Source organism: Plasmodium gallinaceum, assembly GCF_900005855.1.
Source record: "Plasmodium gallinaceum strain 8A genome assembly, contig: PGAL8A_v1_108, whole genome shotgun sequence".
Lineage (NCBI taxonomy): Eukaryota > Apicomplexa > Aconoidasida > Haemosporida > Plasmodiidae > Plasmodium > Plasmodium gallinaceum.
In genome coordinates, this window is record NW_021628228.1 from 367,555 (window position 1) to 380,925 (window position 13,371).

At 15.9% G+C, this 13,371-nt stretch overlaps 5 protein-coding genes across 5 annotated transcripts in view; 2 read left to right on the forward strand and 3 right to left on the reverse strand.

Annotated features, from left to right (window-relative positions):
• PGAL8A_00388200 (E3 ubiquitin-protein ligase, putative) overlaps nucleotides 1-1,691 on the forward strand; it is a gene marked incomplete at both ends in the record, with an annotated part of 4,456 nt that extends 2,765 nt beyond the window's left edge. Inside the window, 7 exons of the mRNA XM_028670226.1 lie at nucleotides 114-174; nucleotides 270-380; nucleotides 464-525; nucleotides 647-684; nucleotides 764-847; nucleotides 922-1,022; nucleotides 1,214-1,691. Of these exons, the coding sequence (XP_028526999.1) occupies nucleotides 114-174; nucleotides 270-380; nucleotides 464-525; nucleotides 647-684; nucleotides 764-847; nucleotides 922-1,022; nucleotides 1,214-1,691 (935 nt within the window). The remainder of the gene's footprint in view (nucleotides 1-113; nucleotides 175-269; nucleotides 381-463; nucleotides 526-646; nucleotides 685-763; nucleotides 848-921; nucleotides 1,023-1,213) is intronic.
• Nucleotides 1,692-3,102: 1,411 nt separating this feature from the next.
• Nucleotides 3,103-4,441, reverse strand: PGAL8A_00388300 (conserved Plasmodium protein, unknown function; the record flags this gene model as incomplete). The annotated part of the gene is made up of 2 exons (XM_028670227.1): nucleotides 3,103-4,202; nucleotides 4,381-4,441. 2 exons carry the CDS (start codon nucleotides 4,439-4,441, stop codon nucleotides 3,103-3,105), a joined length of 1,161 nt encoding a protein of 386 aa, XP_028527000.1.
• A 1,083-nt stretch (nucleotides 4,442-5,524) lies between these two features.
• PGAL8A_00388400 (conserved Plasmodium protein, unknown function) lies at nucleotides 5,525-6,650 on the forward strand (the record flags this gene model as incomplete). The annotated part of the gene is made up of 2 exons (XM_028670228.1): nucleotides 5,525-6,178; nucleotides 6,417-6,650. 2 exons carry the CDS (start codon nucleotides 5,525-5,527, stop codon nucleotides 6,648-6,650), a joined length of 888 nt encoding a protein of 295 aa, XP_028527001.1.
• A 935-nt stretch (nucleotides 6,651-7,585) lies between these two features.
• Nucleotides 7,586-8,361, reverse strand: PGAL8A_00388500 (ubiquinol-cytochrome c reductase complex subunit, putative; the record flags this gene model as incomplete). Its single annotated transcript, XM_028670229.1, has 2 exons — nucleotides 7,586-7,956; nucleotides 8,154-8,361. The coding sequence occupies 2 exons, from the start codon at nucleotides 8,359-8,361 to the stop codon at nucleotides 7,586-7,588; spliced, it is 579 nt and encodes a 192-aa protein (XP_028527002.1).
• Nucleotides 8,362-12,136: 3,775 nt separating this feature from the next.
• On the reverse strand, nucleotides 12,137-13,182 carry HGPRT (hypoxanthine-guanine phosphoribosyltransferase, putative; the record flags this gene model as incomplete). The annotated part of the gene is made up of 3 exons (XM_028670230.1): nucleotides 12,137-12,721; nucleotides 12,841-12,934; nucleotides 13,163-13,182. 3 exons carry the CDS (start codon nucleotides 13,180-13,182, stop codon nucleotides 12,137-12,139), a joined length of 699 nt encoding a protein of 232 aa, XP_028527003.1.
• Between the last annotated feature and the right edge of the window lie 189 nt (nucleotides 13,183-13,371).

A 13,371-nucleotide genomic window follows, 5' to 3' on the forward strand; every position in this document is an offset into this window, starting at 1 on the left:
CGTTAATATAAAAAAAAAAAAAAAAAAAAAAAATATATATATATATATATAAATATATATTTGAATATAAATTATTTTATATTATAAAAATATCTTATTGAATTTATTTACAGAAATATATTTTTATCAATGTATAGATGGACAATGTATATATTTAGATCCATTCATATTAAAGTTAAAAATGAGATAAAATTATATACCCTAGTTAATATTACTTATATATTTTTATTTACTTTTTATATTTTGAATATTTTGCTTTTTTTTATTAGATTACTATTTTATGAATATGATTATAACATGAATGAATTGCCAACATTTTTGTATAATAAAAAAATTACGTACATTGATTCCTTTGAACTAGATGAAAAAATGAGAAAAAAGTATTATAATTAAAATTATATAAATTTTTTTTTTTTTTTTTTTTTTTTTTTTTTTAACAATTAACTATTTTTTTTTATTATAGGTATTGTATTTTATCTCATTTACCTTTAGGAGTTAATGTTGTGTTTGTTTCCTTAAATTTAGGTTAGGACAATATATTTATTCTTTTGGAAAAATATTTTTTCTTATATAATTTTATTTTGCTTTTCACTTTTTCTAATTTTGTATATACATATGCATATTTATATTTTTTTTTTATTTATAGATGACATGTTATCTGAAAAAACAAAAAATCATTTTTCGGTGATTTAAATTACATTGAAATATTTATTTTGTTTTAATTCATTCATTTATATATTTAACTTTAATTTATTCTATCTAGAAAGAAATATCTATAAGAAAAGCCAAGCACATTAATATTTTGAAAAAAAAAAAAAAAGAAGAAAATCACTTTAAATATTTAGCGGTAATTAAATAAAAAAAAAAATAAAAAAGAAAAAGAACATTTATTTACATATTTATATGCATTTAATTTTATAGGAAGAAGAAATTGAAAGAAAAGAAAAAAGTTACTGGAATTTATCTAGTAACAAAATAAATATAGAATATAACTCAAATGATATTTACTCTAATACATTAAAGTATATAATAATTTAAAAAAAAATATATATTACAAAATGTACATAAAAATATATATAGGAGTAAAATTTTTTTTTTTAGTAATATTAATATATAATTTTGTTATCTTTTTAATATCATTATAATTTTTATTAACATTTTACTTACGAATATTAATTTGTATAATGAATTTTTTTTAATGAATTATATGTAGTTTTTATGATGATACAAAAGAAGAAAAATATTTAGATGGAGAATTTGGTGATGATACATTGTTCAAATATGATGATTTTTTAATAGGAAAAAAATTAATTAAAATTAATTCAAATAAAATTAATTACCCTATTGAATATAGCGAAGATATTGGAAAAAATATGAATAAAAAAAATAAGAAAAATAACTCAAAAAAAAATGATACAAAAAATATTATAAAAAATAATAACAAAAATGTTTCATCTAACAATACTGAAATAAAAAATACAAAGAACGATGATAACGAATTACCTAAAAGAAGTTTTCTTGAAATAGCTAAAACAAAATGCGATATTAATAATGTAAGTCAAATTCAAACTATTAAAAAAACAGAAGAAAAATTTTCTATAGGATCGGGTTCAGTAAGTATTAATTTATTAGATTTAATCAATGATAAGGATTCTCAAAAAAAAAAAAAAAATAAAAATAAAAAAAAATAAATAAATAATTTCAAGAATGTGTATTATTGTTCGTATTTTAAAATTGATATAATTTATATTTTTTTTTTTTTTTAATATGTTAATTTTTTTATTTAAATTTTAAAATTACTAGGATTATTATAGGGTGTTTTTGATATTTGTATTACATATATAACGTATTATTTTTTTTTAGTTTTTCATTTTTTTTTTTTTTTTTTAGTATTTTTATTTTATTATATATTCTTATTAATATTTTATTATTCAACATTTTTCATATTACACAAATATATTAGAAATTTTCTTTGTTTTATATTTTATTATTTTTCTTGTTATTTTTGTGTTTTATTATTTAGTTGTTTTTATCGTAATTCTATTTGTTTAATTATTATTTACAGATGAAATATTTTAGTAATAAATATTACAGTTGTTTTAATAATTTTTTTTTGTTATTTTTCTTTCTTTTCTTAATTTTTCCATATCTTTCTTATTTTTATTTATAATTTGTGAAGTTTTCATATTTCAAATTTTTTTAAATTTATTTTATAAAGGTTTTTTTTTTTTTTTTTTTTTTTTTTTTTAGTAATATATTTTAACATCATAACAACATTCTTTAATAAAGTATATATATATCTTATTATTTATACAATAAAGTTGTAAGAATAATTATAAAGTTTAAAATGATATATATATATATATATATGAAAAATTAAAAAACACACATAAAATATTCATATTCACATTATCCTAGCGAATGCTTATATTTGGAATAAATTTGAATAAATAATAAAAATTGTATACACAAAAAAAAAATAAAAAATATTATTTAATAATATGAATATTCATTATTTTATAGAAGTATTTAAAAAGTAAAAAATAACATATTTGATTGTCTAGTATACATTATGTTTTTAGATATTATATATTAACTTCTTTAAATATTAACTTCTTTAAATGTTAAATTTTTTTTGTATGATTTATTTTTATGATATATTTTTATGATATATTTTTATGATATATTTTTATGATTTATTTTTATAATTAAAAGAAAACCTATCTCCTATAATAAAAAGTAAAGTTAAATAATTATAAGGTTACAAAATTTTAAAAGATCAAAAAAAAATAAATAAAATTACTAATACCTTAAAAAATTGAATTTTAAAAATTATATGAAAAAGAAAAAAAATATTATATTAAAATTATACAAAAAAATATTGAAAAAAATAAAATTTTTGTTAAATAACAAATTTAAATTAAATAATTCAATAAAAATATTTGAATTTAAATCAATTTATACAGAATAATATAATAAATTTAATTAAATGATAAACTTATTGATAAATATATTTATTATTTTATTATAAAAATATTAATGAAAATAGAGAAATAATAAAAAAAAAAAAAAAATTAATAAATATATACAAATATATTTTTATTATTCAGATTTATTTATATTTTTTAAATAGTTTTTTTCTAAAAATGCTTGCTTTGCCGCTTCTAATTTATCTTTTAATTGAATATAAAACATAATGTTATTATTTTCTATCCCTTTTGCAAATGATTTTTCTTCAATTTTTTTTGAAAGAATTGCTATTTTATCATCAAGAAGTTTTATTTTTTCTTCATTTGTAAAAGAAGAATATAAAATATGAGCTCTTTGCTTATGTGTAATATTTTCATCATTTTCCTGTAAATTTTCTTCAAATTGTTCTTCATCTTCATCTAAAAATTCAAAGGATTCTTCTAATAATTCTCTATAAATTTTGTCCACTTTAAATATTTTCATGTTATCATTTTTTTCTTCTTTTACTTCATACCCTAAATCCTTATATAAACTACTTACAGAAATATTACGATTAAATAAATTATTTTCATCAATATTTTCCTCTATTTTTTTTTTTAAATCATCTGAATCTGAATACTCACTTTTCTTTTGCAATTTCATCAACCAATAAATATTTTGCTTCTTTCTATTAGATTGTCTTTTAAATAAAATTGATTGAGTAACTTTTTTTTCTAAATTTAAACGATCTTTTAATATAGCTTTTCTTTTTTTATCTTCTAATATTCTGTTTCTTATATTTTCTCTTCTTTTTCTTTTATCTTCTTTCGTTTGTAATAATAACTTCAATTGTTTAACTCTTTCTTCATTAGTAACTTCACTCAATTTATGCAAATATTGTGCTCTATAAATTTTTCGTAAATCTCTCATCTGACGTTCCCACATATATAATTCACATTGATAAGGAGTAATACCATTATACATTTTATTATACATTTGTTGATATACACTTTCATTTGATAATAAAAATTCTAATCTTCTATCTAAAACTTCTTTACTAACATTTGGTGGTTTTATTGCTTCTAAGATTTTTTCTTTTGTTACTATTTTTGCTCTAGGAATTATGCGTGGTAGACCAATTTCACAAAATAATTTTTCTTTTTCTTTTAATCTCACTAATCTTTTTACAGGGTTACAAAATGGCCCTATTTTTCTTTGTGGTTTTTCTCTTAATTGTGCTCTTTTGAACTTACCTAAATTAATATTCAATCAATAATATATATATGTATATATAGTAAAATAAATACAGAAATAATAAACTAAATATAGAAATATAAAAATACTGAAATTAATTTTAAATAATAATAAATGAAGATGGGAAAATAAATAAATTAATAGTTAATTAAATATTTTTTATATTTTATATTTTACCAAATACTCTCATAAACCTAGATGCATATAATACTCTTTGAAAATTATTTATATAGCTCATTATTTATAATATTTCTTATATTTTTTAAAAATAAATTACAAAATTTAAGATTAAGGAAAAGTAAGAATGTTATATATAATATATTTTTAATTATTTTATATTTCTTACATTACTGTGTCATTTTACTTTGAAAATTTATAATTATAATTTTGTAAATTTATCTTTTTTTCCCTTTTTTTTTTTTTTTTTTTTTTTTTTTAATATGTGTTTCTTTCATTTATTTGTTTGTTCATATATATATTTATATATTATGCATATTTATTTTTTTATTTATTTTTATTTTATTTTCATTTTATTTTGTATTATTTTCTCTTTTTTTTTTTTTATGTATTTAAATTAAAATAAAGCATAAAATATAGAAAAATTAAATAAAAATAAATTTAAAAAAAATTAGTGAAATTATATATGAAACTAATTAAAAATACATTAAGGAAAACTTATCAATTTATTAAGCATGTTAGTTATTATTAAAGATATTATTTTATTATTACTTTAATAATATATTTTTTATTCTAATATTTTTTTATAAACTTAAATGTATAGATTAAATATTTCGAAAATTGATGCACCTGCTTACAGCATTAAAAAAAAAAAAAAAAAAAAAAATTCAAAATATTAAATTTATAACACACACATAATTACCACAACAGAACAGTTACATTATAAAAATATTTTTATTTCTTTTTTTAATTTTTTTTTTAAGATACATAGAATATATCTAGTTTTAAGATTTTTCTTGTGTTTTAAAAATTGACTATTGTCCATTAATATTTGAACTTTCAAATGAAGTCAAAGATATTAAAATAACTTCTTTCAATATAAATCCTTATTGAAAAAAGAGAAAAAAATTTTTTGTAAAATTAGATAATTAAAATAAAAAAATTCTTAATAAAATGTAACTTTATATAAATACAAAAATACTCTTTCATATTGTAAAAAACAATAGAAAAATATAGTATCAATATTTCTCTATAAAATAAGAATTCCTGTGATAATACAAAAAAATATATATTTTTCATAATTATTTACCATTATTTTATTAATGCACAATTAAAAATATATAATATATTTATATGTCTAATAATGAAAAAGTTATTTGTTTTTTTAATTATTTGTATTTTCAAAATATGGATTGAAAAAGTTAAAGCTTCTAAATTTATAAGTTTCAAAAGAAAAAAAAATGTAACATCACTTGATATAAATCACTTAAATAATAAAGAAAATGGAAGTTATAGTTTTCTTATGACAAAAAAAGAAAATGATGAAGAAAAAGATAATAAAGATGGTAATTCAAAAAAAGAGAAAGAAAATGATGAAAATGGCTCAAATGATAAGAAAAATGAAGAAAATAGTTCAAATGAAAAAAGACATGAAGAAGATAATGTAAGTGAAAAAAAGAATAAAGAAAATTCAACAGAAAGAAAACATGAAGAAGATAATACAAACGAAAAAAAGCATGAAGACGATAATTCAACAGAAAAAAAGCATGAAGAAGGGAATCCAAGCGAAAAAAAAAATGAAGAAGATAATTCAAACGAAAAAAAAAATGAAGAAGAGAATTCTAGCGAAAAAAATAATGATGAAAGTAATATAAAAAAAAAAGATGAAAATACACCTGTTGAGAAAAATATCACTAAAAGCAATTTGTTGGAATATGGTACTCATGATAGAGATGGAAATTTCATTCCTTCATATAAAACATTAACTGATGAAATTCTTTCAACAAACAATTCACTGGTAATTTTATTAATTCATTATCATAAAAATAAATAAAATATGATACTAATATAATTGCATTTTATATTCTCTTTAAAAAAAAAAAAAATATAGTAAATTAGATAAATATATCATTATAAAATTCTATATTAATATAAAAAAATTTTTCTTCATTCATTTTATATTAATAAATTTTTATTGAAGCTTATTTACTAATATTCTTTTTTTTTTTTTTTTTTTAATTCATATTTACTTAAAGGAAAAATCATTAAGTTTCCTAAAAATTGCTTGTTCTCATATATTGAAAATTTTAGAATTTATCCCAGAATCAAAGTTATCATCTCAATATATAAAGATAGAATCAAAAAATGTTTACTTAAAAGATATTGGTTCTGAATGTCAAAGTTTATATTTCTCATTACAAAAATTAGGTATGACAGTAATTGTACTTAATTCAAAAATTAGCAAATTGATTTATGTTCAAGAAAAGTAGTTTTTACAAGAAAAAAAAAAAAAAAAAAATTAAAATTTGAGTGTCTTAAATTTTAGAATTTTACGTCCTGAATTTTTATCACATAATAATCATATTTATATTAATAATATTCATTCTAAAAAAGTTAACATTTTACCTCATATAAAAATATTAAACATATTTATTTGAAAAGACCTCTCTTCACTTTTTTTCATTCTCTTAATTTTCTTTTGTTTAATATATTATTATTGTTATGTTTGTTTTTAAAGATTATGTATATTAATTTTTTTTTTTTTTTTTTTTGTTATCATTTCTAATATTTTTTATTTGGATTAATAAAAAATAGCTGTCGTATGTATTAAATAATTTAAATAAATATTTAAGATTTTAATTGATAGTTTTTAAAAAAATATAAATACATATTCATACAAGAATATATTTATACGTGTATATATATATATATATATATATATATATATATATATATATATATATATATATATATATATATTTTTATTTAATTTTTAAAAAATACTTATTTAATATTTTTCAGTTTTTTTTTTTTGTTTTTTTTTTTTCTTTTTTTGTTATATCTTAATAATTTAAAAAATACATTTCTTTTTAAAACTTTTTACATTAAAAAAAATTTTTAATTTGTATAAAAAATATAGTTAAAGGATAAAAAAAAAAAAAAAGTTAGTTTTTTTAATGTTTCATTATATATTAAAATATAAACGTACATTTGTATATAATTGTATAATTTCTCATATTTATATTCACATATTTATATTCACATATTTATATGCACATATTTATATTCACATATTTATGTGTATTTATATTTTTATGTGTATACATAATATGTGTATATCTTCATGAATTTATTTGTGTATTTCATTCGTATTAGTTAATATATATATATATATATATATGCATAATGTGTAAATATGTATCTTTTATTTTTTTTTCATATGTGGAATAGCTGCACCATATACATTTGGTATTGAAACAAGAAAATGTAATCCTGGTTCTAAATCTCCAAATCCAGTAGTTCCTCCCGAATATAACCTTCTATCATATGGGTGATAACCTAATAACTCTTCTTCTTCTTGAAGTTGAAATTTTGCTTCTTCTATATATGGTGCTAGATATGGTATATAAGGATCATAATTTTGTTCTGATGGATGTAATAACAACCTTAAATAATTTAAATGAGTTCCTCTTAACATTCTTCTATATCTTTTTATTTGTATATCTTTTGGTAATAAAGATAAAGCTCTTTCAATAACAGGATCTTTATCACTATACATATCGTCATACATTAATCCTATAAAAAAAAAAAAAAAAAAAAAGTTTATATATTTTTAAAGGGTATTATAAATTAATTTAGTTAGATATATTTTTATATGCCAATTTTTATTTATTTTGTTTTATTCTTCTTTATATATATATATATAAATTTCGTTAATTGTTATAACTTCTGATTCTACTAAAATAATATATATATTTATTTTCTAATGTTACCATGCTCTCTTAAAAATTTAGTAGTTGCACAATATTGCCATCTTTCAAAAGGTGCTCTAATATACTTAAAATAATATGGGAAAATATATTTTCTATAAAAGTCAGTTATTTTACATGGTTTTTTTTTTGTTGCCTCATATTGAATTTTTGGTACTGATTTATTTCCACATTTTATAATGTATTTACAAATTTCTTTATGCAAAGACATCTTTGTAATTAAATATTTGTACGACTTAATTCATTATTAAATTTATAATTTTTTTTTTTTTTTTTTTCTTTTTTTAAATAGAGGTTCTGAAATATTAAATTAAAAAAAAAAAATATATTATTTTTTTTGCTTCATATATTAACTAAATAATTAATAATTTTAAAAATAAACTTTTTAAGTATTATATTAAAACAAAAATAACAGGAAGATAACTATAATAATTCTTATAAGAACATTAATAAAGTCAATAAGTAAGTTTTCTTTATGACGTTTTAATGCAATATTTTTCTTTTTCTTTGTTTTATTTGTATAAAAATATTTTAGTAAATACAAACAATTTTAATATAATATAATCCCTTCTGTAAGTTTAAATATAAAGAAATTTTTGCTAAAATAAAAATACATTTTAATTTATACAATTACCTTAAAATCTTTTTATCTTTTATTAAGTATATATTTCATAAAATGTAATTTTTATTAATTTTTTTTTTATTAAAAAAAATTATGTGAAAGTTAGCACGTACAAAAAAAAAAAAAAAAAAAAAAAAAAAAAAAATGGGTATGATATTTTTTTTTTAATATAAGTATTTTTAAATTTCTATAAAAGATTAAACTATATAAACTTTAATTTTTTTTTTTTTTTTATTTTAATTAAAAATTATACGTATAAATTAATTTTCTGATAAATATTTATGTATATGAGATTTATATAATAAATTCACTTTACAAATTAGATCAATTATTAATTTAAAAAAAAATTTTTAGTATATAAAAAATTTTAAATTGTGTATTTTATATATTTCTTTTTAATTTTTTTTTTTAAATATTTTTTTTTTCTTAATACTTAATAAATTATTATAAAAATTATAAAGACTACGCATAAATTTTATAAAAAAAGAAATTCACAATCTTATATTTTTAAATATTTATATGTAATTTCCTTAACAAAGATTATTATATAACTCTAAAATTTTATCTAACACATTGTCCAAATATATTCATAACACCAAATTTAAATGATCTTTTTTCTTCTTATACTTGATGTTATTTTTTATTCTTTTTCATATTTAAAGCATTATTAACATTTCTACCGTTACAGATAAATCAGATCATAAAATATAAGGTCTTTTAATATATAACAGAATATGGAAATTCAATTTTTTAGTTTATTAAAAAAAAAAAGATTATTAGTATATATAAATAAAAGTAGAAATGAAAAATTTAAATAAAATAATTAAAAATTTATTTCTTATTAATGTAATTTTTATTGAAATAATAAGAAATTTGAAATTGAAAAAAAAATTATAGTGAATGTATATATATATAATTGATATTTATAACGTAGATATGTATATTGATAGAAACATTTTATCTCTTTTTTTTTTAATATTTTAGTTAAATATTATAGAAATAATTATAATTCTATATATATTTTAGATGTTCTGAGGAGATTTATACATCAACAATATTATTATTATTTAGTTACATTTAGAATTTAATATTTAGTTAATTTTTATACAAAAGTGAAATTTTAAATTTAATATATGTAATGGAAGAAAATATAATTATTTATAGAATTTATTTAGTATTTTTATGTTTTTATTATTTTTACTTTAACTTTTTATATTCTACATAAAAATAATTTTAATTTATCATACTTATTCTCATTTCTGATGTTTTATATTATTTTTATTTATAAAAATTTCATGCTATATTATTTTAGAATTATTTTAACATTTTTATAATATATTAAAATATTTTAATATGTTCTTAAAATTTTGATCCAGTAATAATTATTCTTTAAACGTATGTACAAATATTACTTTCTATAAGAAAAGAAATAGAATAAAAGTTGTAATAACTTATAAAAAGGAAGAATGAATACATATTATGATAAAAATTATTTTTGTAAATCCCTCTTAATGGACAATATATTATTACAATTATACTTATTTTAGTATCATTCTTATTATTATTGTATTGGAAAATGAATATAAATTACTTCATTATATTAATGTCACAAAAAAATTTTTTTATTCCTACTTTTATGATATATATGTTTTGATAATAATTTAAACTATAATATAAATTTTCTTTTTTTTTCTATTGCATTCTTTTAGATTAATTAACTTTGTATATTTTTTTTTTTAATAAAAATTAAAAGTTGAAAATTTCATTTAAAATCAACGTAAAAATGTATGTCTTATTCTTCTTATTATGATTTTATGAAATTACGAAAATAAAAAAAACATTATGTATTATCTCCATAACATTTTTGATTTTATTATAAAGTTAAAAAGTTATAAAAAAATTTTAAGATATTGTAGCTATTTTTCTATATAAAGATTAAAAATATAAATAAAATTTCTTTTATAATGTTTCAAACATTTATTAAAAAAAGTGATGATTTTTTTAATGATTAAATATGATATTTATATTTCCCTATATTATTTAGATAAGAAAAAATAATCAATAGAATACTTTTTAGCTTTATGTATTTATGAATTTGTGAACAATTCACATATTTTATTTTTCTTCTTTTTTATTATTATATATAAAAAAAAAAAAATCATCTCTATTTTATAATATAAATGACAATAATAAAAAAAATTAATATATGAAAAAAGTTTACTAAAGCAAGTCAATGAAAGATATTTTTTAAATGTACAACGACATCACAAAAAATAAATTTATTTTAATAGAGGAAACTAACAGTTTTTGATTTTTTTCATAAAATATTTTTTCTCTGTAGATTTATTAATATAAATTTTCCAAAAAATAAAAGGTATAAGGGAAACTTTTATGAAATTTTTTTCTTTATATTTTCTTTGAAAATATTTTTAAAATACAACTATTTCGTGTTTTTAAAAATATGTTATCTTTTTTGTGATCTAGTTTTTCTATGAAAATAATTAAGAAAATCTTAAAAAAATATGATGAAATTATATAAAAGTTGAAAAAAAAAGAATTATAATTATTTAAAATATTTAAAAAAATAAAAATTTTTATAAGGACAATCTATATAAAATATGTCAATGTATGATACATTATTTTTTTATTATGTTAAATGCTCCAATTTTCCATATAAAATTTAATAGAAAAAAAAAAAAAAATTAATAAATATTTTAGTTTAGAATATTTATAATTATCATAAAACAATAGATGGTTTTAATTAAAAATGTAAATATTTCTTCTTTCATAAATAAGGTTTTTCATATATTAAGAATATGTATTTTATAATAAACTTAATAAATATCATTCATTCATTCATTTTTTTTTTTTTTTTTTTTTTATACTTTTATAATTAAATAAAAATATAAAACAATTGTAAAATTATGATCAAACAAATATAATTTATTTCATTCAAAAATTTCTCTTTTTTTAATAAAAAATGGGACTTATCTCTAAGGGATATATATATATATATATATATATAAATCTCTTTGCAGTGATATTTATTTTTTATGCATTTTCTACAATTAATCTTTTTTTCAATTTTTTTTTTTTTATTTATTTTTGTATTATTTTTATATTTTTTTTTTTTTTTGTATTTTTAAAAATTAAAAGAACTATACATTTTTTATAGGTCTGAATTAAAAAATATTTGTGCCTCTGAATTATAATATTTTGATGTTTATGTAAATTATAAAAATTTGATAATTTTTTGCTATCAAATTTTAATATATTTTAAAACTCTCAATTTTTTATATTTATAATTCCTTTTAAAAAACTTTTTTCATAATATTGTTTAATTAAAATAATTGAAAATTGTATCTTAAATTTTTACATCTTTGAATTTTTTTATACCTTCTTCATTAACTAAACATAAATGTTCAAGATCTCTGAAAATCTCATTATAATCTAAACTATAACCAACAACGAAACCATCTGGTATTGAAAATCCAACAAAGTCTGCTTTAAATCCATTCCACAAAGGTGTTCTTTTAATAAATAAACATGCAACTGCTACTGTTTTCACTTCAAATTTTTTTAAATAATCACAAAATTTTAAGAGTGTCTTTCCCGTATCTATTATATCTTCTACAATTAAAACATGTTTATCTTTTAAACATGATAAATCTTCACTAACTATTTCTAATCTATCCAAAGATTTATCATTACAATATGATTTCACTCTTACATAATGTTCTACATATAAATGTTTTGAAGATTCACTAGAACTATAATTATGAATTCTATTTAAATATTTTAATAATGCACTAAAAAAACCTCTTGATCCCTTTAATAAACAAATTATGTGAAATTCTTCATTTTTATATACTCTTTTTATATCAAAAGCCAATTTTTCTATTCTATTTTTTAATACACCATTAGGAATTAGTACTTTTGTAATATAATTCTAAACATAAAAAAAAAAAAAAAAAAAAAAAAGAATAAAATAACATATATATAAAATAAAACACAAATTCAATAAATTAAAATGAAACATAAAATTATTCTTTAAAAATATTTTTATACTTTGTAATGAACAGGTACTAAAAATGCATCAATATCATATCCATCATCATCCTTTATGTATATTGGTTCAAGAGCGTTTTCACCTGCTCCTGGACTATATAAAAAATAAATGTTATATTTTAAAATTAAAAAAAAAATATATATATATAAAATTTTATATATATATATATATATAAATGCAATTTATTGTAAGATTTGATTTCTATATAGACATAATATTAATTTCATAAGACTTTTGAGGAAGATGGAAAAAAAAAAAATATATCTAATACAAAAGATGCTATTCATTTTTATTTTCTTATTTTTTTAATCTTTTTCCTACTTGTTTGGGATTTTCATCATTTTTCTTTTTTTATATAATTATAAAAATATGGAAAATATTTATGAATAAAAAATATATTATTTTTATTTATGAAATAATTTTAATAATTATGTAAACTTCTTCAAAAATCTGTAGAAATTTATTTCAATGTATCTTATGATTTACTTAAATAAAAAAAAAGATATATATTACAATATATCAGCTAATTT